Here is a 27,656-nt window from a genome sequence, read left to right as displayed (position 1 = left end):
AAATTGTCACCTGCTGAGTGCAATTACGAGATTGGTGACAGAGAGCGTTTGTGATCATTTTAGCCCTGAAAGAATGGAGACGTCTCCTCGAAGGTACCACTGTGCCGGTTCTCATTCTTACTGACCATAAGAATCTCACAATCTTGTCTAAGGCTAAACACTTCTCTCCCAGAAAGGCACAATGGCCTCTTTTCTTGTCTAGTTTCAACTACATTGTCTCATTCTTACTAAGAATGAAAGGGCTGACACTTTGTCATAACAAATTTCCCCCACTTCCAACATGAAGTCGGTTCCGGTTCCTGTGATTCCTCCTGATCGTATTCTGGCTACGGTTCGCACCAGTCTCACTTCTCCTTAAGGTGACAAAATTCTTGCTACTTAGGTCCATTCTCCTCCTGAGAAACCTTCCGACCGCTTCTTTGTCCCAGAGAGTCTTTGAACTGCCGTGCTCCAGACTTACCATTCTTACAAGGCTGCTGGCCACCCTGGGAAGAATCAACTCTTTTGGGCGATTTTCCAACAATTCTGGTAGCCTAGTCTACTTGCTAATGTAACCACCTTCGTAGCTGCCTGTTCCGTGTGTGCTCAGAGTAAGACTCCACAACACCTTCCAGTGGGCCTCCTACAACCCATACCCCATGGAGACAGGCCCTGGACCCACCTGTCTAGGGATTTCATTGTGGAGTTACCCAACTTCCAGGGCAACACAATTATCCTTATGGTTGACCAGTTCTTGAAAATGTCCCATTGTATTGCACTTAAAAAATGTCCCACTTCTAAGGCACTGGCTTCCATTTTTGCTTGGGAGATTTTTCGCTTACATGGGCTACCCAAAGTGATTGTCTCTGACAGGGGTAGTCAGTTTGTGTCCTGGTTCTGGTGACTTTTTGTGCACAATTGGGAATTCAGCTTGCTTTCTACTCTGCATATCATCCGCAGTCTAATGGGGCCACAGAACGAGCCAATCAGTCCTTGGAGCAATTCCTACATTGCTATATTTCTGACCATCATAACAACTGGTCAGACCTCTAACTGTGGGCAGAGTTTGCTCACAATAGTGCCTTGAATTCTGCTTCCCGATTGTCCCCGTTTATGGTGAACTATGGTTTCCAACCTTCCATGTTGCATGACTCGTGTGTTCCGCAGAGTATTTCTGCGATAGAGGAGCTTCTCCCTGGTCTTTCTTCCACTTTGGCACAAGTCCAGGAGGCTTTGCGACATGCTAATGATAGGTACAGACTCCATGCTGACCGCAGACACCTGCCTGCGCCTTCCTACCAGGTTGGGGACAGGGCCTGGCTGTAATCTCGCAACCTCCGACTTTGTGTTCCCTCTCTGAAGTTGGCACCTAGGTTTATTAGGCCTTTCTGTATTCTTCACAGGATTAACCCAGTGGCTTACGCATTAGACCTTCCTTCTAATATGCGTATCTCAAATGTATTTCATGTCTCCTTATTAAAACCTGCACGGTTGAGAACCATGAGGAGTGTGAAGTACAGTCCATTGTTGACTCCCGTAGCTTCTGTGGGTGCATGCAGTACCTGGTACATTGGAAAGGGTGCAGTCCGGAGGAACGCTCTTGGGTCTCATCCTCGGATGTACATGCCCCTGTCCTCCTCCGTGATTTCCATAGACATTTTCCCCTCAAGCCTGGTGGTCCTACGAGGAGGAGGGGTCATTGAGGAGGGGGTACTACCAGGGCTGGGCTCAGCCCTTCCTTCTAGAAGCTGGCCGCTCAGCTGTCGGCTAATTGCCAGCTCCTATCTCTCCACAGTGACTCACCTGTTGATGATATCCTGCCCATCAGTCCTGCCTACTTAAACCGTCCAGTCCAGATGATCTTTTCCTTTGCCTTGGTCACATCTCTAGAGACGCTCTCCTGTGTTCCTGTTAAAGACTTGCTTGGCTGACATTCCTTCTGGCTCCAGATCCTGCTTGCTGTTCTACTACGCTCATCTCTGACTTCCTGATATTTTGGCTTGTCTGACTATCCGTTCCGGTTCCTGAACTCTGGCTATGTTTTGACTACCAAATGGTATCTAAAATAATACACACCATATTACAAAACTGCAATAAACAAAAAATTACAACCAAAATATAGTGAAAAACGATAATAGATAAAGTCCCAGTTGGGTGATGACACCAAAAGGAAACAAAAAGACTTAAATAAATATAACTCCAAAGTCCAAAAACAGTGATTTTTTCAGTGACAAGCTCCTTCTAAATCCATAAATCAAAGGACTGCTGGAATCTTCTATAACGTAATGAAACGTCCCTTCACCAAAAAACTTATGGACATAGAAACAACACCCCACTTGTGAAGATAAAGATGGATTTAGAAGGAGCTTGTCACTGAAAAAATCACTGTTTTTGGACTTTGGAGTTATATTTATTTAAGTCTTTTTGTTTCCTTTTGGTGTCATCACCCAACTGGGACTTTATCTATTATCGTTTTATTTTTTACTATATTTTGGTTGTAATTTTTTGTTTATTGCAGTTTTGTAATATGGTGTGTATTATTTTAGATACCATTTGATTATCAAATTTTCACATATTTTTTTGATATTTGTATTTGCTCTAGCGCCCCTATCATTAGTACCGTATATACTCGAGTATAGGCCGACCCGAATATAAGCCGAGGCCCCCAATTTACCCCCAAAAAACTGGGAAACTTATTGACTCGTGTATAAGCCGAGGGTGAGACATGCCTGTCCATCCCTGTGTGTCCGTCCATCCCTGTGTGTCCGTCCATCCCTGTGTGTCCGTCCATCCCTGTGTGTGTGTCCGTCCATCCCTGTGTGTGTGTCCGTCCATCCCTGTGTGTGTGTCCGTCCATCCCTGTGTGTGTGTCCATCCATGCCTGTGTGTGTGTCCATCCATGCCTGTGTGTGTGTCCATCCATGCCTGTGTGTGTGTCCATCCATGCCTGTGTGTCCATCCATGCCTGTGTGTGTGTCCATCCATGCCTGTGTGTGTGTCCGTGCAGCCGTGTGTGTCTGTGCAGCCTTGTGTGTCCGTGCAGCCTTGTGTGTCCAGCCTACCTGTGTCCCGAGCCTCCGTCCCGTCCCGAGCCGAGCCTCCGTTCCGTCCCGTCCCGAGCCTCCGTCCTTCTGCCATGCCAGGATCGCCGCTCTTCGTCGGCGCCTCGACGGCCATTCCACTGTTCAAAAAGCCCCGCCTCCGTCTGTGATAGGCGGAACACTCAATTTCCCAGCAGTCTGTGTTCTGCCTATCACGGACATCCTCTCATCCTCGTCCGTAGTATGAGGATGAGCGGATGTCCGTGATAGGCGGACCACTGACTCCTGGGAAATTGAGTGTTCCGCCTATCACAGACGGAGGCGCGGCTTTTGAATAGTAGAATGGCCGCCGTCTGTCTGCTCGACACGCTGATCGAGCAGGCAGACGGCGATGACTCGAGTATAAGCCGAGGGGGGCACTTTCAGCCTCAAAAAAGAGGCTGAAAATCTCGGCTTATACTCGAGTATATACGGTATATCTTCAGCATGACAAGTTTTTTTTCCTTGTTCTTTTAGGGAGCAGCTATTAGTTGTTTGATTCAACATATTTGATTCACTGACTATTGGTCAATTTGATATCTTTTTTATTATTTTTTTGGCGCGGAGTTTACTAGTTGCTGTGTATCAGCTACTTTTTTTCACATTTATGTTTTGACTACGTTTTCCTTTTTTTTTTATCATTATTAAACAAGTGTGATTTTACTGTACTTTTGTCTCAGTATGATTCATGGTATCTGACACTGTTATTGGAATAAAGTTGTATCTGGACCTTTACGCAAAGGTGTGGTGCTTTGTTTCCAATTTTGTTACAATACACTACAAGCCAAGGTGACCCTGTAGATTCTCTGTGGTGTAGAAGCTGCCTGCTTGAGAACCAGATCATTTGCATCAGCATTGATACTTTTAGATAGCAAAACCAGTGAGTTAACCCTACAAATCCAATGCTATTTTTACACTTTCCTCAACTTATGAGCTTCTGTAGACATAGGATTTCAGAAATCTTGTTGCTTTGGGTAAATCCTTTACTTTCTCTACACATGGTCCATACACACAAGAAGTGGAAATCTTTTACTTTTTTCGTGCTTGTAAAGGGAAAACTAGAATGTCCTATTTTGGATAAAAAACACAATACAATATATATAGTGGGTATAGAAAAGAACCACCCCCTTTAAAATGATTGAAATCACATTTTGTTGCTTTGCAGCCTGAAATGAAGACAGACAAAGTGAGTAATATAACACCAACTTGTCAGAAAAAAAATTCAAAAACAGAATCACAGAGCTGGAAAAAGGACCCCCCCCCCCCCTACAAATGAACAATCAATCAACTCAATCAGGTGTAGCTAATCACCTTCTCAGTGGCTCAAAAAGCTATTTGACTTTAACTGTCATCAGCTGTGGTCATTTTGATTAGCTCAGCATGAATAGAGCTTTCTGGAACATTTCAGTCTCTGGTAGTGTAAGGCCTCATGCACACGAGACGCAGATGAAACCTCTGTCAAAAAAAAGCTGAAACGCGCGTTTAGAAACGCGCGTTTTGCCGCGTTTGCATGTCGCGTTTAGACGCGTTTAGACGCGTTTAGACGCGTTTGCGTTTAGACGCGTTTATAAAGATAACATCATGTAGACCCTCCCCAAGCTCTCAAAGCATTTTTTTTAACTATTTCTGCTATTTTGATCAGAGTGAGCAGCAGCAGCATAGAGAGCAGTTGTACACTTGCATTTGCCGTGTCACTTGCCACGGCACCTGCCACAAGTTGTGGATTGTCCACTTGCCACGTCACTTGCCACAAGTTGGGGATTGTCCACTTGCCACATCACCTGCCACGTCACCTGCCACAAATTGTGGATTGTCCACTTGCCACGTCACTTGCCACATCACCTGCCACGTCACTTGCCACGAGATGTGGATTGTCCACTTTCCACGTCATCTGCCATGCCACCTGCCACAAGCTGTGGATTGTCCACTTGCCACGTCACCAGCCACATCACCTGCCACAAGTTGTGGATTGTCTACTTGCCGCGTCACTTGCCACATCACCTGCCACGTCACTTGCCACATCACCTGCCACAAGTTGTGGATTGTTCACTTGCCACGTCACCTGCCACGTCACCTGCCACAAGTTGTGGATTGTCCACTTGCCACGTCACTTGCCACAAGCTGTGGATTGTCCACTTGCCACATCACTTGCCACGTCACCTGCCACGTCACTTGCCACGTCACCTGCCACGTCACCTGCCACAAGTTTTGGATTGTCCACTTGCCATGTCACTTGCCACGTCAGCTGCCACGTCACTTGCCACGAGATGTGGATTGTCCACTTTCCACGTCATCTGCCATGCCACCTGCCACAAGCTGTGGATTGTCCACTTGACACGTCACCAGCCACATCACCTGCCACAAGTTGTGGATTGTCCACTTGCCACGTGACTTGCCACATCACCTGCCACGTCACTTGCCACATCACCTGCCACAAGTTGTGGATTGTCTACTTGCCGCGTCACTTGCCACTTCACCTGTCACGTCACTTGCCACGTCACCTGCCACAAGTTGTGGATTGTTCACTTGCCACATCACCTGCCACATCACCTGCCACAAGTTGTGGATTGTCCACTTGCCACGTCACTTGCCACAAGCTGTGGATTGTCCACTTGCCACATCACTTGCCACGTCACCTGCCACGTCACTTGCCACGTCACCTGCCACAAGTTTTGGATTGTCCACTTGCCACGTCAGCTGCCACGTCACTTGCCACATCACCTGCCACGTCACCTGCCACAAGTTGTGGATTGTCCACTTGCCACATCACCTGCCACGTCACTTGCCACGAGATGTGGATTGTCCACTTGCCATGTCACTTGCCACGTCACCTGCCACGTCACTTGCCACGTCAGCTGCCACGTCACTAGCCACAAGATGTGGATTGTCCACTTGTCACATCACCTGCCACATCACTTGCCACATCACCTGCCACAAGTTGTGGATTGTCCACTTGCCACGTCACTTGCCACAAGATGTGGATTGTCCACTTTCCACGTCACCTGCCATGCCATCTGCCACAAGTTGTGGATTGTCCACTTACCACGTCACCAGCCACATCACCTGCCACAAGTTGTGGATTGTCCACTTGCCACACCACTTTCCACGTCACCTGCCACGTCACCTGACACAAGATGTGGATTGTCCACTTGCCACGTCACCAGCCACATCACCTGCCACAAGTTGTGGATCGTCCACTTGCCACGTCCCTTGCCACGTCCCCTGCCACGTCACCTGCCACAAGTGGATTGTCCACTTGCCACGTCACTTGCCACGTCACCTGCCACAAGTTATGGATTGTCCACTTGCCACGTCACATGCCAGTCACCTGCCACAAGTTGTTGATTTTCCACTTGCCACGTCACCTGCCAGGTCACTTGCCACGTCACCTGCCACAAGTTGTCTATTGTCCACTTTCCACGTCACTTGCCACTTCACCTGCCACGTCACTTGCCACAAGTTGTGGATTGTCCACTTGCCACATCACTTGCCACCTGCCATGTCACTTGCCACAAGTTGTGGATTGTCCACTTGCCACGTCACTTGCCACAAGTTGTGGATTGTCCACTTGCAATTGCAATTGTTTAAAATATTTTTCTAATGGTTTTTCATCATTTGCAATCATTTTTGAGATTTTTAATGTAAAAAAAAAGGTCACCTTTAAAAACGCATATAAACGCAAACGCGGCTAAACGCGGTTGCCGCGTTCAGCCGCGTTTAGCCGCGTTTAGCCCCGTTTTGCGTCTGAAACGCAGAAATTTTTGTCTCTGAACGCATTTTTTTGCTTCTGGAAAAACGTGATTAAACGCAACTGCATATAAACGCAAAAAAACGAGACTGTGTGCATGGACACATAGGATAACATTGAATGAGTTCAGGTGCAGTTGAAAAAACTGTCCAACTGCATCTGAACGCGCGTTTAACTGCGTCTCGTGTGCATGAGGCCTAACTGAAGCAAAAAATCACCTATGGGTGGAAAGGCACTGTCAAAAGATCGCTAGGATATAGTTGTGGACAGGTACAAGTCAGGAGATGAATACAAAAAAAATCCAAAGCCCTTATCAATGCCCAAAGGCAAAGTGAACCCTATTTTTAGAAATTGGAAGGTATTTAGTACAACGCAGACCCTCTGTGGATCAGGATATTGCTCCAAACTGGATGAAAGAGCCTTGAGGAAACTGGTCAAAGAGGCTACCAAGAGGCCTACAGGAACTCTAAAGCAATTGCAGGAATTTATGACAAAGAGTGGTCATTGTGTGCATGTGACAATAATATCACAAATTCTCCACAAATGTGGCTTGTATGGGGCAGGGTTAAAAAAAAAAAAACACTCCTCAAGAAAGGCCACATGCAGTCACAACAGAGCTTTGCTAAAATGCACCTTGAAGATTCTGAGGCCACATGCAAAAAGGTGGTACAGCCAGATGAGACAAAAATTGAATTATTTGGCCGCAACACCAAACAATATGCCTGATGGAAATTCAACACAGCTCACCATCCAAATAACACTGTTCTTACAGTAAAGCGTGTAATATCCTGTTGCTTCTATGCAGCAGGGACTGGAGCACTTGTCAGCATAGAAGGTAAAATGGGTGGGGCAAAATCTTGTCAAATTCTTTCAGAAAATCTGTTGCCCTCTGCCTGAAAGTTGTCCTTGCATGGCCTAGTGGAATGACTTGAAGACTGCAGTCTACAAATGGTCACTAAGTATCAAATTTAACTTGAACAGTTCTGCAAAGAAGAGTGGGCAAATATTTCAAAGTTAGTAAAGAAGACATATCCCAACAGACTAAAGGCTGTAATTAAAGTAAAACATGGTTCAACAGAATACTGACACAAGGGGGTGATCCTTTTTCCAAGTTAGTGATTGTTTTTTAATTTAAAAAAAAATCTGTTGGTGTTATATATTTCATGTGGATGATATAAGTTGAATAAATACTGCTGGATAAAACAAAAACTGTGTCTGTTTTCATTTCAGGCTGCAAAGCAAGAAAATGTGGGGGTGATTCTTTTCTATACCCACTGTAGCTACACCAAATAAATGTGAAGCTAAATCTTCTTACGGCCAGTTCACACCAGATGCAGTTCCATGCAGTTCCGTGTGGTTCCGTTTTTTTCTGCACCAATACAGTCAGTTACGGTCAGTTTCTGCACCAGAAACTGACTGGAAACTGACCAGAAACTGACTGCATGGTGTGAACTAGAGCCATTGGAATACATGAAAAACATTGTGCATGCATTTTTAGTGCAGAAAAAAAGTGCACGGAACTGAACGGAACTGCGTCTGGTGTGAACTGGCCCTTAAAGAAAAAGTCTCACCAGAAGGCAAAAAAGCATTTTAAATACCCCTTGGGACCCTGAGCATTCAAGGCTCTGAAGAAGAAGGCTAGTCCTTCAAAACACATCAGCCTGAGGGGTCTTATCTAGGACCCCCAGGTTCAGTGATTCGAGCCAATGAGAGATTGCCACTCATGGCCTAATGAGCGTGTTTTTAACTTATGTTTGTGAGTAGACATCTTTATGATTTTATTCATATATCTTTTAATAAATATGTTGGATAATGCACTAGGCCAGTGTGCCCTCTTTTCTTTTTCTATTTTCACAGATCCTGTGCATTCAGTACTTAAGTTTGTGCAGGGGGTTGCTAAGCAGCATTGTCAGATGACTGACCCTGCCTCCCGACACCGCTATTTCACAGTACTAAACAATGGAGAAGAACTTATGACTGACAACGAAGAAGGAAAGGGGGCCTGACAGGCAGTGCACACAGAGCCTGCATAACTCCCACCCCCCTCCTTCTAACATGGCAGACAGAATATACTGCTCTACTGTGAAGCCCTCTGCCTCCCAGTCTCTTTATGCAGACTCTACCCAGACCTGCAGCCAGCTTATCAGAATATGGAGAGTGTGGATATGTCAGCCTGTGAATGATTGAGGCTGGAGAAGACCACTTGTATTAAAAAAAACACAAGCTGAAAACTGCACACATGAGCTACAGCACTAGTTTCTCTTGGACAAGTGTAGTACCTGGCTTGTGCTGTTGTAAGCTTGTGTTTTTGTGCAGGAAGGCACTCTTCTCTTGCCACAATCATTCACAACAGCACAAGCTGACAATTTCCATTCTCTCTGCCCTGTAAAGCTGCTGTATAGCTGCTGGGTTGGGTCTGAGTCTACACTAAGAAGCATTTATAGAGGAGTGGGGATATAATGACTGGGATTGAGGGGGGTGTGGCTGGATTGTGATGGGCGTGAGCGAGTGAGAAGGAGTGTGAGTGTGTCCGAGCTCCCTGCCTCTGCCCTGCGATGAGAGGAATGTAATCTGCTGATGGCTACAGCTGCTGTTCCCTGACTCCCTCTATCGGAGCTCCGTAACGAACGCCCGACCCAGAGCGTGCACTCCCACGATTGCCGCCCAGCACTGACGGAGACTGCCGAAAGTATCCGAGGAGGGCTCCGCGGAAGGCTTCGCTATCGCGAGAACCCGGTCGGAGATCCGAAGATAGACGAACCCTCGGACGCCGCACGAGGACACGCGGAGAGAGCCCTGCGATCGCTTCGGACGGACGCAAACCTACCGGAGACATTTGCCTGCTTCATTGAGGATAAATCCTGGTCGTGGTGTGGTGAGAAACGCTATATAATCTAGCGGGACGGAAGATAGAACCTGTGTGGTGGAGACTGTGGCTTGATTGGCAATAGACAGTGGAGAGGTGTACTGGTTATCCCTGCTTGGTTGGAATGTTTGCTTCTCCCTATCTGCTTTGCTTTTGATAACCGCTGGCTGAAGCGAGCCCACCCCACAAACACAATTAACGTGGGACTCTCGCACTGTGTGTCTGGTGAATTGGCTGCCCCCCCTCCAGGCTCTTTTGAATCAAAAACTGGGTCTTTTGTTGGGGAGATTTGATTTAAGGGATATAAACTGCTATATTACCATCCTCTGTTGGCTTAGTGACTTTTCCACGTGGACTTTACTATGCTTAGCAAAAGAGCGGTAGAGGACATATCCCATGGAGAAGGGAATCAAAAAACGCGTGCTGCCAAAGAAAAATTAAATCAAGCCTTAGTGGCTTCGAAACTTGAGCGTTTTGCACATGCAACCTCCCCAGTTAGGAAAGTCCAACACCATCCACCAGGCCAATCCAAGATGCAGGGGTCATTGGGGGACAGAAGGAGTGCAGGTCACCCTCCATTGGATCCTGGTACCCCATTGCCAGGAGGTGGGGTGGGTGAGTTATCCCAGGAGGAAAGCAGGACGGCACAAAAACCCGGGGGGGGGGGGTGAACCGACTTTACGAGAGATACTGCTGGCGGTTAATGATTGCAAGAATTCTATTTCTGGGCTGGACAGCCAATTGAGAAATATTCAAAATGAACTGTATGCTATGAGCCAACTATTAAGTAACACCATTGATAGAATAGACGCTCTAGAGGGAAGGTTAAGTACGGTGGAAGACGAAGTATCCCCCCTGCAGGAAAAAATAGCTACACTTCAGAAACAAATTGTCGCACAGGCATCCAAAATTGATGACATGGACAACAAGAACCGCAGGAATAATGTGCGACTAATTGGCCTGCCAGAGGGAAGCGAGGGTCCTGACCCCATAATTTTTTTGGAAAACTGGTTCAAGGAATTATTGGGAGATGTCTCCTTCTCCTCGCCCTCTAGCATCGAAAGAGCCTACAGAGTTCCTCCTAGATCTCACTTATCAGAGGGACGCTGCAGGCCAATGATATTGAAATTTATCAATTGTAATGATCGTATGATTTTGATGCGGAGGGTCAGGGGATTGGGAGACATCTTCTACAAGGGGATTAGGGTGTCATTTTATCCAGATTTTTCACCGGACTTGCAGAAACAGAGAGCGGAGTTTATTCCTGTCAAACGCACCCTGCAAAAGCATAAGATAATGTATGCCCTATTGTATCCAGCCCGACTCCGAGTGTCTGCTTTGGGCTCAACAATTTTTTTTAACTCCCCACAGGAGGTCCTGAATTGGTTGGAGGATCACAAGGAGGCCCTTTAATGATGCCTAGAGTCGGCCTGTACTAGCCCTTTTTTTTTTTTTTTTTTTTGTGTGTGTTATTAATCTTTAATAGGGGGGTAGACGTAGATGGTTACAATGCATAGTCTATGATTGGGGTAAATGTATCACGGGTAACTGAACACTATGGGGGGATTTATATTGTGTATTAACATATACCTATAGGAGAGGCGGGAAGATGGGGGTGTGGGGGTAGGGGGGGTTGTAAGGGGGAATGTAAACCTTTGCATGCATATTACTGGAAATAACTTTGCTTATGTATTTATCTCGGTGAAGGACTGGGGAGCCCTAATGTTACAGTTCGTTGCTTGGGTGAGACGGGAAAAATGATACAATAAATTGATTAGGAATGGGGTAAAACACGAGGGATTATAGAGTACTGTGATATCCCAAGGTGAATTAATAGTCTATACAATTTCACATTAGAAGTGGTAAATGAGGTTTTATGGATGAGTTGGGAGGATGGGACTTGAGGGAGGGACTTTATAAAACCTTTTTTTTTTTTTTTTTTTTTTTTTTTTTCTTTTTTTTTTTGTGGTAGAGGGATACAACGATTAGACTAGTGATTAGGGTTAATGCACTATGAGTAATTGAACACTATAGGGTGACCTATACTGTGAACAAGATATGGTTATAGGAGCGGTGGGAAGGTGGGGGTGAGGGGGTTGGGGGGGGGGGGTTGTATGGGAGAATGTAAACTCGTGTATGTATATTATCGGAAATAATTTTATTTGTGAACCCATCTTGGTGAAGAAATGGGGAGTTATAATGTTGCTGCTCGCTGCTTGGGCGAGGTGGGTAAAATGATATAATAAATTGACTGAAGTTGGGGTATAGTATTATAGACCACAGAACACTGCGATGCCATATGGCGAAAAAATAGTCCACACACTAGAAGTGGTAATGAGGTTTTTTAGTTGAGTTGGGTGAGTGGGATTTGGGGGGGAGGGTCGGGGGGAGGGGATATATATATATATAAACATATACAGTGGTGTGAAAAAGTGTTTGCCCCCTTCCTCATTTCCTGTTCCTTTGCATGTTTGTCACACTTAAGTGTTTCGGAACATCAAACCAATTTAAACAATAGTCAAGGACAACACAAGTAAACACAAAATGCAATTTGTAAATGAAGGTGTTTATTATTAAAGGTGAAAAAAAATCCAAACCATCATGGCCCTGTGTGAAAAAGTGATTGCCCCCTAAACCTAATAACTGGTTGGGCCACCCTTAGCATCAACAACTGCAACCAAGCGTTTGCGATAACGTGCAATGAGGCTTTTACAGCGTCCTGGAGGAATTTTGGCCCACTCATCTTTGCAGAATTGTCCTAATTCAGTTACATTAGAGGGTTTTCGAGCATGAACGGCCTTTTTAAGGTCATACCACAACATCTCAATAGGATTCAGGTCAGGACTTTGGCTAGGCCACTCCAAAGTCTTCATTTTGTTTTTCTTCAGCCATTCGGTGGTGGACTTGCTGGTGTGTTTAGGATCATTGTCCTGCTGCAGAACCCAAGTTCGTTTCAGCTTGAGTACACGAACAGATGGTCGGACATTCTCCTTCAGGATCTCTTGGTAGACAGCAGAATTCATAGTTCCTTTTATCACGGCAAGTCTTCCAGGTCCTGAAGCAGCAAAACAGCCCCAGACCATCACACTACCACCACCATATTTTACTGTTGGTATAATGTTCTTTTTATGAAATGCAGTGTTCCTTCTACGCCAGATATACTTGGACACACACCTTCCAAAGAGTTCCACTTTTGTCTCATCGGTCCACAGAATGTTGTCCCAAAAGTCTTGGGGATCATCAAGATGTGTTGTGGAGAAATTGAGACGAGCTTTGATGTTCTTTTTGCTCAGCAGTGGTTTTCTCCTTGGAACTCTGCCATGCAGGCCATTTTTGCCCAGTCTTTTCCTGATGGTGGAGGCATGAACGCTGACCTTAACTGAGGCAAGTGAGGCCTGCAGTTCCTTGGACGTTGTTGTGGGGTCTTTTGTGACCTCTTGGATGAGTCGTTGCTGCGCTCTTGGGGTAATTTTGGGCGGCCGGCCACTCCTGGGAAGGTTCACCACTGTTCCATGTCTTCGCCATTTGTGGATAATGGCTCTCACTGTGGTTCGCTGGATTCCCAAAGCTTTGGAAATGGCTTTATAACCCTTTCCAGACTGATAGATCTCAATTACTTTCTTTCTCAATTGTTCCTGAATTTCTTTGGGTCTCGGCATGATGTGTAGCTTTTAAGGATCTTCTGGTGGACCTTACTGTGTCAAGCAGCTCCTATTTAAGTGATGCCTTGATTGTGAACAGGTGTGGCAATAATCAGGCCTGGGTGTGGCTAGAGAAATTGAACTCAGGTGTGGACAACCACAGTTATAGTATGTTTTAACAAGGGGGGCAATCACTTTTTCACACAGGGCCATGATGGTTTGGATTTTTTTTCACCTTTAATAATAAACACCTTCATTTACAAATTGCATTTTGTGTTTACTTGTGTTGTCCTTGACTATTGTTTAAATTGGTTTGATGTTCCAAAACACTTAAGTGTGACAAACATGCAAAGGAACAGGAAATGAGGAAGGGGGCAAACACTTTTTCACACCACTGTATATACCTTTTTTCTGAAGGTAAGCAACGTTGTATAACAATAACACTGTGACTGCTGAGTTTGTGAAGCCACAGAGGCATTTCCCCTCCCCCCCCCTCTTTTCCTTTTTTTTTTTTTGTGTTGTTTTTGTAGGGCATGATTGGTGCTATGGAGGGATTATGATCCCACCTTAGAAGTATATTGAAGGGGTGCGACAAGATCATGTGGGGGGATGGCGAGCTCGGACACTTTTTGAATGGGGTATGATTACACCGGTTACAATTGAGACCCCCAAGGGTGGCTCTGATGGGCAGGGCCGCGTGGGGGGAGGGAGGGAGCGGAGTCTTCGAACACGTGCTGCGAGTAACGGGGCGGTAATGGGGGACAGGTTGAGATGGGGAGAGGCGACGGGGAGAGGAAGCGGTTCCCTCCCCCTTATCCTCTCCCCTCCATGGGTATATCAATCATTGGAGCTGATGGGTAGGAGGAATATTATCGGAGCCGATGGGTAGGTGGAATATAACTTCGTGGAACATGAGGGGTTTGGGAGACCCTAAGAAGCGGGGGTCTGTGATGTTGGAGATGGAAGGAAGGGGACCCGGTCTTCTTTTTTTGCAGGAAACCCATCTAACCCCAACCACGGCCCCTCTGCTTCATGACCGGAAATTTCAGGCATATTATCATTCCTTTTACTCATTGTATTCCCGCGGCGTGAGTGTGTTAGTATGGAAGGGTACAGAATTTCTATGTAAAGAGTCCCAGATAGATGAGGAGGGGAGATTTGTTTTCTTGCACTGCCTGGTGGCTGGGCAAGAATACGTTCTAGCGAATATCTATATACCCCCTCCTTTTAAATTAGAGGTTATGGATAAATTTCTCATGTTCAGTTTGGGTAAAATGGGCGTCCCGTGGATAATTGCCGGTGATTTTAATGAAATTATAGATAAGCGCTTGGATAGATTCCCTTGTCCAACTGGGAATAGAACAGGCCGATTATATGAACTTCTACTGGAAGTTGGTTTAAGAGATATCTGGCGCATGCGACATCCTCAGGATAGGCAGTATTCCTGTTTTTCTAGTACCCACCAGACGCTATCGAGAATAGATATGGGTTTAGGGAACAATGAGGCAGTTGGAGTGGTGGTAGATATAGAATACGGGGTGCGTGGGATCTCAGACCATTCACCTTTGGTTATAACTTTGAACACGGGAGAGTGCGTCCCACTGAGAGAGTGGAGAATAAACCTCGCTTGGTTGGAACTGATTGATAGACCTAACCTCTTAGGGGATCAAATAGGGGAATTTCTCCAGACTAACAGAGGGACAGCGGCACCTGGAATGGTTTGGGATTCCCTAAAAGCCTTTCTTAGAGGAATACTCATACAGAAAATTGCAATAACAAAACGGGAATCTCGAGACCAAGAGGGGAAAATTCGAAAGGATGTTATCCAGGCTGAGAGAGAGTTTGTGGAAGATCCATCGCCGGGGAAACAACAGATTTGGGAGGATAACCAACAGATATACAAAATGGCACTTCTAAAAAGGGTAGAAAACCAACGTATTTTCCAACGTCAATATTATTTTGGGGAAGGGGAGAAGGTGGGTCGAGTTCTTTCCTTACTGGTTCAAACCAATGGCCCCCCCATAGGAATACAGGCAATTAAAACACAGAAGGGCGACCTTGTCTCTAGGCCCCCCGAGGTTATGAAGGTACTGGGTGATTATTACAGAACCTTATATAAATCAACTATACAGAATTGCGAAGGCTTGACCACTAATTTTTTGCATCAAACAGCTATTCCTGTGCTTTCAGACCAGGATAAATTGAATCTAGACTTACCACTTACTTTGGAAGAACTAAAATGCGCGATGAACAGTATGCCCAATTATAAATCTCCTGGCCCCCGATGGGCTCCCAGTGGAAATTTATAAACGATACAGCGAACAGCTGATGCCGGCACTACTGGAAACGCTAAACCATGCACTGGAGGCGGGGGAGCTCCCCGCTTCAATGCTGGAGGCTAATATCATTTTAATTCTTAAAGAAGGGAAGGACCAACAAGAGGTCTCATCGTATCGACCGATATCTCTGTTATGTTCAGATATAAAAATCCTAGCCAAGGCCCTAGCAATTCGGTTAAATAGCTACATTCACAAATTAATACAGCCAGACCAGTCCGGGTTTATCCCGGGCAGAACAACTAATACTAATATTAGTAGGGTCTTTCTAAATTTACAAATACCTAGAGATAATGACAACCCAGGTGCCATATTAGCTTTAGATGCTACTAAGGCTTTCGACAGCCTGGAGTGGGACTATCTCTGGGGCGTACTGGAACGCTTCAGTTTTGGCCCCCGATTTATCCAGTGGGTAAAACTACTATATAGGGGACCCAGGGCCAAGATTAAAATGGGGACCCTATTTTCTGATATGTTTTATCTAGAAAGGGGTACGAGGCAGGGATGCCCGCTGTCTCCCCTCTTGTTCGTGCTGGCTATGGAACCCCTGGCTGTGATGGCGAGATCACGCTCGGACATCCAGGGATTCCGGCGCGGACTGGAGGAGGAGAAGTTGGCTTTATTCGCAGACGATGTCTTGTTTTTTATTGGCGATGTGCGCTCCACTCTGAACAGTGTAGTACGGCTGATGGAGGAATTTGGGCAACAATCAGGTTTGGTCATTAATTGGAGTAAATCAGCCCTTATGCCACTGTCGGAGTCTGAAGATCAAACATCGCCTATAGTTGTGGGACTAGAAGTGGTACCTAAGCTGAAATACTTGGGTGTCTGGATTCCTAGAGATGTAGACCGGTATGTCGAGGAGAATCTGGTACCATTACTGGCAAAGCTGAAGCAGAAGGTTAATAGCTGGTGTCGCCTTCCCCTGTCTGTGGCGGGTCGTTGCAATTTAGTAAAAATGATTTGGCAGCCACAGATCTTATACATCCTCCACAACTTCCCAGTCTGGATTAACCAGAAATGGTTTAACAGACTGGAGGGATTAATTCGAGAATTAATATGGAGAAAGAGACAGCCCCGGATTCGGCTGCGGACGCTGCAGCTCCCTGTGGAAAAGGGAGGAGTAGCGATACCACATCCAAGAACATACTTTTTATCAGCCCAGCTCCAGCATTTAACTGGGGCTGGACTGGAGGGGGGTGGTTGCCCGAATCACAAATTGATGATTAATAATGCATACCATAAAACCCTAGCTGAAGTTCTGGAGGCCAACTCATTTGCTTATAAATGCCCCACTAATGTTTTGGCGAGGAAAGTATGGCAGATAGCTAAGCAACTCTTGGGCTATGAGGGGGTAACTGAGTACACCCCCCTATGGAACAATGGAGAATTGGCCGAATTAAATAGTATAGATCGGTCCCTGGAGTGGGAGAGGAGGGGGATTAGGAGACTGGTGCATCTCTACCAGGGGAACACTATGAAATCTTTTGAAGATCTTCGCCAGGAGTTCGGTATTTCCAATAAAACATTTTATATATATTTGCAAGTGAGGCATGGGATACAGGCACAGTACGGCACACTCGTTATCGAGAGGACGAAGAACCCCCCGTTTCAGGGACTCCTCGAGCAAAGACAAACAAAGGGCCAGATTTCTAGTTTATATATAAAACTTAAAGACAAAGTTCTGAATGGAGAGGGACCGGATAAGAGCAGGAGGGGATGGGAGGATGACCTGGGATTAATTGAGCAGGAACAATGGGATGAGATCCTAGCACAGGGGAACCTGGTGTCCATCTCCCCATCGCAGCGCATGTCCCACAAGCTCTTTCTATATAGGGCATATTACACCCCTAAAAAAATGTGGAGGATAAGTAGAAAGTCTAACGGTGAGTGCCCTAGATGTGGAGCACCAGGGGATCTGCTTCATATGGTATGGAAATGCCCAAAATTATACCGGTACTGGATAGAAATTGTACATAGAATTAATAGGATCTTTAATACCACCTTGGAACCTGAAGCTAGGACTTGTCTATTAGGGATTATGGAAAGGGGTAGAATCTCTGCTGTAATAAAAATATCTATATTAAGATGCCTGTATCAGGCCAGATGCCTAATCGCGATGAACTGGCAGGCAAAAAACCCTCCAGTACTGCAAGCATGGATAAATGCCATAAATTCTATAATTTGGTGCGAACGGGCAATGTATATTAGACAAAATAACTTAAAAAATTCAAGTTGCTATGGAATCCATGGTTGAGAGACATTGGTTACCCTCTAGAAGAGATAGCGGAGGAGAGGATTTAGGGTGCACCCATTCGGCTCAGGCCTGGTGTGGTCTAGGAGTCCCCTGGAAGCTCCTTATTTCTGTTCCTGAAGGGATTTGCCACTCCGTTACCGGCTAGCCGAATAGGCTTGACTGGATTTAGCAGCGCGTGTTCGAAGAACAGGGTTAAGGGGGGGGGATAGTTTTGTAGGTGTGTTAGGGATAACTAGATTGTTAGGTATGGTTGCGCCTTCGGCGCTAAGTAATATTTTTGAAGTAAAAATTTGTATTTTTGGTTGAAACGTACACCTGCTTTATGTGTTGAAAATCATGTTTTATGTATGTACAAACCAAATCTCTTTTTCAATAAAAAACAATTAAATTAATTTTTTTTTATAGAGGAGTGGGACTCAGTGCTGGCTGTTCCTTAAGCCGCGTACACACGGGCAGACTGTCTGGCCTACTTAGTCCGCCGAAACACATTTCAGCGGACAGTCCGCTCGTGTGTGGGCTTCGGCGGACTTTTTCAGCGTACAGTCTGGCGGACTAAGTATTTCGGAATTTCCATAATACTGTCCGTCGGACTCGCATTTCGGCGGACAATCCGCCCGTGTGTGTGCCAGTCCGCCGTACTTTTGAAATGAGCGGACTTTTCCCGCCCGGAGAAAAGTCCGCTCATTTCGAGCGGGTATCCAGGTAGGCGGGGCCCGCGAAGGAGATGTCGCTGGCCCCGCCGCCTGGTATGGACTTAAAGGGGAACCCCAACGCCGAAAAAAATCGGCGTGGGGGTCCCCCCCAAGTCCACAACAGACCCTTGTCCGAGCACGCTACCCGGCCGGCCAGGAAAGGGGGGCGAGCGAGCGCCCCCCCCCCTCCTAAACCGTACCAGGCCGCGTGCCCTCAACATGGGGGGGTGCCTTGGGGAAGGGGGGGCCGCGCGGCCCCCCCACCCCAAAGCACCTTGTCCCCATGTTGATGAGGACAAGGGCCTCTTCCCGACAACCCTGGCCGTTGGTTGTCGGGGTCTGCGGGCGGGGGGCTTATCGGAATCCGGGAGCCCCCTTTAATAAGGGGGCCCCCGGATACCGGCCCCCCACCCTATGTGAATGAGTATGGGGTACAATGTACCCCTACCCATTCACCTGTAAAATAAAAGTACAAAAAAAAACACAACACACGAGATAAAATACGTTATTGCACAGCTCCGGGGGTCTTCCGTCTTCGGGGGTCTTCTCGCCGGACTCCTCCGCTATCTTCTTGTAGCTCTTTTGCTAGCGGAGGAGTCCGGCTTTCTTCCTCGCCGCCGGCCTCTTCTCCCGACTTCGGGGGTCTTGTCCCCCTCTTCGGTTCTTCTGCCGGGCCACCGCGCCTTCTTATAGCTCTTTTACAGGCGGTGGCCCGGTCTTCTGTCGCCGCCGTCGCCGCCTTCCGTTCTTCTTCTTCTTCTTCTTCTTCTCCAGGAGATGTTGCCTCGACGATCTCTCCGGCCGGAATGCCAGGGACGCACTGCGCGGCCACTTATATAGGGACAATGGGGCGGTGTCACATGGCTTTATGTCACATGGGTTGGTCACATGGGTTGATGTCAAATGGGGACTATGACATCGTAAGGGGGCGGGGTCACCATGTGACACCAACCCATGTGACATAAAGCCATGTGACACCGCCCCATTGTCCCTATATAAGTGGCCGCGCAGTGCGTCCCTGGCATTCCGGCCGGAGAGATCGTCGAGGCAACATCTCCTGGAGAAGAAGAAGAAGAAGAAGAAGAAGAAGGAAGAAGAAGGAAGAAGAAGAAGAAAGAAGGAAGAAGAAGAAGAAGAACGGAAGGCGGCGACGACGGCGGCGACAGAAGACCGGGCCACCGCCTGTAAAAGAGCTATAAGAAGGCGCGGTGGCCCGGCAGAAGAACCGAAGAGGGGGACAAGACCCCCGAAGTCGGGAGAAGAGGCCGGCGGTGAGGAAGAAAGCCGGACTCCTCTGCTAGCAAAAGAGCTACAAGAAGATAGCAGAGGAGTCCGGCGAGAAGACCCCCGAAGATAGAAGACCCCCGGAGCTGTGCAATAAAGTATTTTATCTCGTGTGTTGTGTTTTTTTTTGTACTTTTATTTTACAGGTGAATGGGTAGGGGTACATTGTACCCCATACTCATTCACATAGGGTGGGAGGCTGGTATCTGGGGGCCCCTTTATTAAAGGGGGCTCCCGGATTCCGATAAGCCCCCCGCCCGCAGACCCCGACAACCAACGGCCAGAAGAGGGAAGAGGCCCTTGTCCTCATCAACATGGGGACAAGGTGCTTTGGGGTGGGGGGGCCGCGCGGCCCCCCCTTCCCCAAGGCACCCCCCCATGTTGAGGGCACGCGGCCTGGTACGGCTCAGGAGGGGGGGCACTCGCTCGCCCCCCTTTCCTGGCCGGCCGGGTAGCGTGCTCGGACAAGGGTCTGTTGTGGACTTGGGGGGGACCCCCACGCTGATTTTTTTCGGCGTTGGGGTTCCCCTTTAAGTCCATTCCAGGCGGCGGGGTCAGCGACGTCTCCTTCGCGGGCCCCGCCTACCTGGAGACGCGCTCGAAATGAGCGTACTTTCCTCCGCGTGTGTGGGCGAGTCCGTTCATTTCAAAAGTAGGGTGGATAGTATGGCGGACTTAGTACGCCGTATTAGTCCGCTCAAAAAGTGCCGTGTGTGGGCAAGTCCGTTCATTCGAAAGTATGACGGACTGTCCGTCGGATTGTCTGACGGACTAAGTTGGCCAGACAGTCCGCCCCGTGTGTACGTGGCTTTAGGAACAACCATATTTTTGCCTTCAGGGACATGGAGCTAAAGCCAGCACCAACAGAAATAAAATAATCATTTAAAATCCACAACATTTATTTGAATGGTGACCAATGCTGCACAGTGTCCCTTGAGGGATTTAAAAAGTATTTTTCTCTGCTGGTGATACTTCTTTAAATTAAATTAAGTCAGCTGATAGTCATTTTTATGAGAAATATATCACAGACCATTTATATGTAGCGAAAGACCTGAGTGAACCTTTTCTCTTCCTTTCAGCAAGTATTTTATTATTAATGCATATCTCTTTGCAAAGTGCAGCAGACCTTGCTCAAAGTGTTATATCTAGCGTGCTACAAGAATGAATATAACAATGAAATGTCCAAGAGCGATACATAGATTGGTGTTCCAAAACAGGACATGATGTGCTCACAGATGTTCTTTCTGTACATTTGAAGGTTAACTTCTAGTGCTGCATTTAGGTACAAAGCAGCAGTCAGTTATAGTGAACAGACATTGTTACCGTCCAATTTGCTGGGCAGATAAAAGTGCTGCTTGGGTGGCGTGGGCGTTATTTCCTACAATCTCAATTATCCAGAAGGTGCAGTAAACATTGATAATAAGTCTACCAATAATGTAATACACATAGGCAATGAGGAAGATTTTGCAAAAGGAAGTGTTAACTTGGGGATTTCCTTGTAAAAATTTGCAAAGCTATTTGTCCAGCAAATGCAAACTGGGCAAAAACAAATGTTTTTTAGGCTATTTTTTCTTAGCAATGTTCTTTTTTTGGGCAGTAATAAAATACATGCAGTCCCCGAGTTACAAACAACTCATACTTACAGAAGGAGACAACAGGAAGTGAGAGGAAATCTACCCCATGGAAGGGAAATTTACTCCTGTAAGAATTATCAGTGGACAAAGGTGTCTCCACTGAAGCTTTATCACCAATCCTTGTTTCCACAACCACACAACATTTTCAAAATCCAACTGTCATTGGAACTAAAAGTGAGGTGACATTTTCTGAACAAAGGCACAGACAGCAAACAAAACTTTACAAGGAGTATACACTTATGTCCCGTACACACAAGTGGATTTTCCGTCGGAAAAAACTTGGATGGTTTTCCAACGGAATTTTGCTCAAGCTTGGCTTGCATACACACGCTGAAGTTTTGACCAGCAAGAACGCTGTGACGTACAACACTACGATGAACCGAGAAAATTAAGTTCAATGCTTCCGAGCATGCGTAGGAATTTTGCGCGTCAGAACGATTGGAATTTCCGATCGGAACTTTTTCCGACTGAAAAATTGAGAACCTGCTCTCAATCATTTACTGGTGGGAATTCAGCCAGCAAAAGTCTTTTGCTGACCGAATTTCCGATCATGTGTATGGGGCATTAGAAAAGTACTCGTTTCAACTTACATACAAATTCAACTTGAATAAACCTACAGAACCTATCTTGTTTGTAACCCAAGGACTGCCTGTACTGTATTATGGCCACTAGATGGAACAGAGGAGATTAGAAAACATGTCTTTGTAACAACAAAGTTCTAGAGAACGCTAAAGGGAATTGGCAAATAAATGTAAACATGTTAACTCTTCCCCCCCACCCGTTGTTCCACTTTCTCATGTTCTAAAGTTGGGATGGGACTTTAAGGGCAACAATATACAGTTATAATAAATAATAAAAATATATTTTATTCAAGAAAATACATATATAAATACTTAAATAATTTCAACAATATTCAACCCGATAAAAGCAATGATAATAGCATTGGCAGATTCTCATATATATCCGGACAGTGCGACGCGTTTCAAGACCAGTTGTATCTCTTCGAAAACCGATCTCTGCCTGAACTTTAACCAAAAAAGGCAAGATATAAGACAGCAGGTCGCAGCCAAAAAGCAAGCAAGAGGCACCAATCTACAGGTAAATCTTGCACAGAGGAATGATTGCGTGTATGTGTCAGTGGGATGCAAGTCCATCTCCACCGTCTGGACAGTTACTGGACAGACGGACATGCATTCCGCTGACACATACAAGCATTCATTTCTCTGTGCTTGCCTTTTTTGGTTAAAGTTCAGGCAGAGATCGGTGTTCGAGGAGTCTTTATAGGACTATCGACAAACCACCATCATCAATCTAGAGAATGTCTTTGTTCCCTTATATTGGTGCTATTTGGAGGAATTGTGTGGATAAGTGGGGGCCTACCCATTGTGGCCTGGTCTGTTCATGGTCGTTACCTCGCCATTGGTCTGACAGTTAACATCCGTAACGTGTGCTATGGTATGATCCTCTTCCCGACAAGTACCCCTGACGAAGGGATACAACTGATCCCGAAAAAACGTCGGTCTGTCCGGATATATATGAGAATCTACCAACACTATTATCATTGCTTTTATTGGGTTGAATATTGTTGAAATTATTTATGTATTTATATATGTATTTTCTTGAATAAAATATATTTATATTGTACTTGAATTAGTTGCAATGTGCAATAGCCATAAGTAGCATTTACTAAAAATTTTACCTGAAGTTTTTTTAAAAGTGATACTGCATTTAACCATATACTCTATGTCTAAGTATCATTATTTACAAATCTTACCACAATCTGGATTTCCATGTATCCTTGTGCTAGTTAGCTCAGATCCATGCTGATCTACGCACCAGCACTCCCCACTGGACTGCTCACACTGCATTTTCCTGTAGTAACCATCTTCATCACAGCTGGGAATGAAAACCCCTACAAGATATGTGATTGTTTAATTATCATTTGTAGAGGAATGCCAAAGGTAAACATAAATGCCTATTTGTTTCAGGTCAACATACAGGTCACTAGGTAGGGAAACCAAAATCCTATGTTTCTACCCTTGCATGGTGCTTATATCCTGGCTAGGTTCAGAACAATAATAAATTATAACAACACTGAAGAAATGACACTTTGCTACAATGTAAAGTAGTGAGAGTACAGCTTGTATAATGGTGTAGATTTGCTGCCCCCTCAAAATAACTCAATACACAGCCATTAATGTCTAAACTGCTGTCAACAAAAGTGAGTACACCCCTAAGTGAAAATGTCCAAATTGGGCCCAATTAGCCATTTCCCCTCCTCTCCCTCCCTATGACTCATTATTGCTACAAGGTCTCAGGTGTGAATGGGGAGCAGGTGTGTAAAATTTTGTGTTATCGCTCTCACTTTCTCATACTAGTCACTGAAGGTTTAACATGCTCATGACAAAGAACTCTCTGAGGATCTGAACAAAAATAATTGTTACTCTACATGAAGATGGCCTAGACTATAAGAAGATTGCCAAGACCCTGAAACTGATCTTCAGCACGATGTCCCAGAACAAACACCGGTTTAATAGGCCAGGTTCCACTCAGAACAGGTCTCACCATGGTTGACCAAAGAAGTTGAGTGCATGTGCTCAGCGTCATATCCAGAGGTTGTCTTTGGGAAATAGATTTATGAGTGCTGCCAGCATTGTTGCAGAGGTTTAAGGGGTGGGGGGTCAGCCTGTCAGTGCTCAGTCCATACGCTGTACACTGCATCAAATTGGTCTGCTAAAGATAATGCACAAGAAAACCAGCAAACAGTTTGCTGAAGACAAGCAGACTCAGGACATGGATTACTGGAACCGTGTCCTTTGGTCAGAAGAGACCAAGATAAAGGTATTTTGTTCAGATGGTGTCAAGCGTGTTTGGCGGAAACCGGGCAAGGAGTAAAAAGACAAGTTTGTCTTGCCTACAGTCAAGTATGGTGGTGGGAGTGTCATGGTCTAGGGCTATGTGAGTGCTGCCGGCACTGGAGAACTATAGTTCATTGAGGGAACCATAAATGCCAACATGTACTGTGACATACTGAAGCAGAGCATGATCCCCTCCCTTCAGAGACTGGGCTGCAGGGCAGGATTCCAACATGATAATGACCCCAAACACATACCTCCAAGATGAGCACTGCCTTGTTAAAGAAGCTGAGGGTAAAGGTGATGGACTGGCCAAGCATGTCTCCAGACCTAAACCCTATTGAGCATCTGTGGGGCATTCTCAAATGAAAGGTGGAGAAGCGCAAGGTCTCAAACATCCACTACCCTGTTTCCCCAAAAATAAGACCTAGCGTGATTATCGGTGATGGCTGCAATATAAGCCCTACCCCCCAAATAAGCCCTAGTTAAAGTCCTTGGAGGTATTATTTTCAGGGTAGGGCTTATTTTCGGGGAAACAGGGTAGGGCTTATTTGGGGGGTAGGGCTTATTTAGGGGGTAGGGCTTATATTGCAGCCATCACCGACAATCACGCTAGGTCTTATTTTCGGGGACACAGGGTAGCTCCGTGATATCGTCATGGAGAAGTGGAAGAGGAGTCCAGTGGCAACCTGTGAAGCTCTGGTGAACGCCATGCCCAAGAGGGTTAAGGCAGTGCTGGAAAATAATGGTGGCCAAACAAAATATTTGGGCCCAATCTGGACATTTTCACTTAGGGGTGTACTCCCTTTTGTTGCCAGCAGTTTAGACATTAATGGCTGTGTGTTGAGTTATTTTGAGGGGACAGCAAATTGACACAGTTATACCAGCTGTACACTCACTACTTTACATTGTAGCAAAGTGTCATCTCTTCATTGTTGTCACATGAAAATATACAATAAAATATTTACAAAAATGTGAGGGGTGTACTCACTTTTGTAAGATACTGTATATATATATATATATATATATATATATATATATATATATATATATATATATATATATATTCAATTTTCTGGTTGCTTTAAAGGGTAGCTTAAAGAAAAAAACTGGGCAAAGGTTCAACACCCTCTCCCCAAGAACTCCACATCAAAAAATTAAATAGCATCGCAGACACTACTGCCCAGCTTGTTCAATGATTAGAAATCATGCTGGTGATGTCTGTTATAGTGCACATGGTACATAGCCCCTCAGGCAGATAGTCTTTCCATTCTTTTTTTGATCTCCACACATGCTCAGTACAAAGCCACTCAAATTGATCTTGAAATAAAAACACTGTTGATGCACAGATTAGACACTACCAGAAGACTGTTCTTTGATTCTTTTCTATAACCTGGGTATGCAGAAATGAGCAGAGGCAACAAGACAAATGTTTGTTCTAAACTGCCTGACACTACTAAGCTCAGTCCATTCACAGTTTTTTTTTTTTGTGTGTTAACGCACATTGGGTTGATTTACTAAAACTGGAGCACTCAGAATCTGGAGTAGCTGTGCTAGGTAGCCAATCAGCTTCTAACCTCAGCTTGTTCAATTAAGCTTTGGCAATAAAACCTGGAAGCCGATTGGTTTCGATGCAGAAGTGAGCCTGATTTTGCACTCTATAATTTTAGTAAATAAACCCCATTGTGGCACTTCATTTTGAATGGCCTAACCGTGTACAAGAACGGACATGCAGTGTTTTTTCCGATGCAGGGTTACTGCATTTTTTTGCAGTGAGGTGTACTGCAACATGTCACTCTGAGCTATTTTACCTTAGTGTGTTGGGGTGCCATTCAAAATTAATGGAAATGGAATTCCCTAATGCATATAGCACAGATTACCATGCATTGCGGTAGCATGTATTACTGCAAAGAACTGCTTTGTGTGTGTTTTGACCTTCAATATGTGGTGCATGCTGATATAACTAATTGCATTTGTTTTGCTTACACCCAGGGTTACATGAGCAATTATTCTTCCTGCTACTGAGATATTTAATATTTAAGTTACTGCTCACAAGCAGTTAAATATGTTTTGTAGAATAGAGATTTGTTTGTAATGGCAAATTTGCACATCTGTGGAATAAAATGTTTTTGGTCTTTTTAATATTTACACAATTATTGAATTAAATATGATTTAATATAATATATTGTAACTACCTATTGTGCTAACCCAAGAAAACACTGGCCCTGAAAGGACTAAAAGGCAGGACCAGGCCAAGGAACGTTGTCACCTGGGGTACAGGTTGGGTGGGATCCTTTCTTGATCTTACATTATCCCAGTTGCACTGTGCAGAGAGTGGCTCTTCCAAGAAAGTCAGCAGGGTCTGGCTGTCAGCATCACAGATGGACCAACCCTGTATTAGCGCTGACAATGCATTCTCAATCCACAAAGAACACTGAATGGAAGTCAAAGTGACAGCAAAGATCCACTAATAACACTGAGGAAGCCATTTTTCCAATGTAATTATCAAAGCCGAGCTTTGACTATTTCTTTCCTGAGTCATTTGTTGCTTTGTATTTTTTTAGCAAGCATATGTAAACTCTCTAAATTTGGTCTTATCCTTTTTGTAGCACTGTATTCAAATGTTTTGTACACAAAAAATAAATATAGTACCTTTACAAAAAGGGCAATTTTAAAAAGATTTTGCACCTCCATGAGTTATAAGCCACCCTAGTTCTCAGAAGACCAACTTTAGGTTATGATAATTCTAACATGCTCATAATGACTAAATCACACTGACTTAACTATCTCCCTTTCCCTTTCCCATTCTTTTTTCAGTGGACCAAATGATCTCTGTGTTCAGCTCAGGGATGGGCTTTGGCACCTTTGTCTTGAGTGCCAGAGGACCTTGTCCTTTGATGTGTCTCAAGAGTACTGTAGAATAGTAAAGCCAAATGCCAAGCTTAGGATCTTTGTAGACTCACCAGGTTTTTTCTTAGCAGCCTCTTGGATCTGCACTTTCTCAAGTTCCGCAAGACATGGAGGCTCTAAAAAGAGAGACATTGTCAATGTTAAGAATCCATGTTCACAACCACTATGTTATTGCTCAGGCATGAATCAAACAAGACCTAACATCATAAAAGTATCATATCAATTCTAATAATTGAGAACAACTGAGGAAAATAACTGTATGTGCAAGTTACTAATTTGCCTGAATTATGAATTAATTTCCTCATCGCCTAAAGTTATGATTAAAATTAAGTTTACATAAGCAGCTGGGGAAGGAGGGTTAGTAAAAACATGCA

General features: G+C 45.2%; 1 protein-coding gene across 1 annotated transcript in view; it reads right to left on the bottom strand.

Annotated features, from left to right (window-relative positions):
- Positions 1-27,656, bottom strand: part of SPOCK2 (SPARC (osteonectin), cwcv and kazal like domains proteoglycan 2) — a 253,519-nt gene that overhangs the window by 11,546 nt on the left and 214,317 nt on the right. Inside the window, exons 8-9 of the mRNA XM_077454420.1 lie at positions 27,336-27,398; positions 23,292-23,429 (exon numbers count right to left, since the gene is read on the bottom strand). Coding sequence (XP_077310546.1) covers positions 23,292-23,429; positions 27,336-27,398 — 201 coding nt within the window. The remainder of the gene's footprint in view (positions 1-23,291; positions 23,430-27,335; positions 27,399-27,656) is intronic.

Source organism: Lithobates pipiens, unplaced genomic scaffold (genome assembly GCF_037356315.1).
Source record: "Lithobates pipiens isolate NorthernLeopardFrog02 unplaced genomic scaffold, aLitPip1_a1.2 Scaffold_25, whole genome shotgun sequence".
Taxonomy (NCBI): Eukaryota; Metazoa; Chordata; class Amphibia; order Anura; family Ranidae; genus Lithobates; species Lithobates pipiens.
This window is presented reverse-complemented; position numbering and strand designations above follow the sequence as displayed.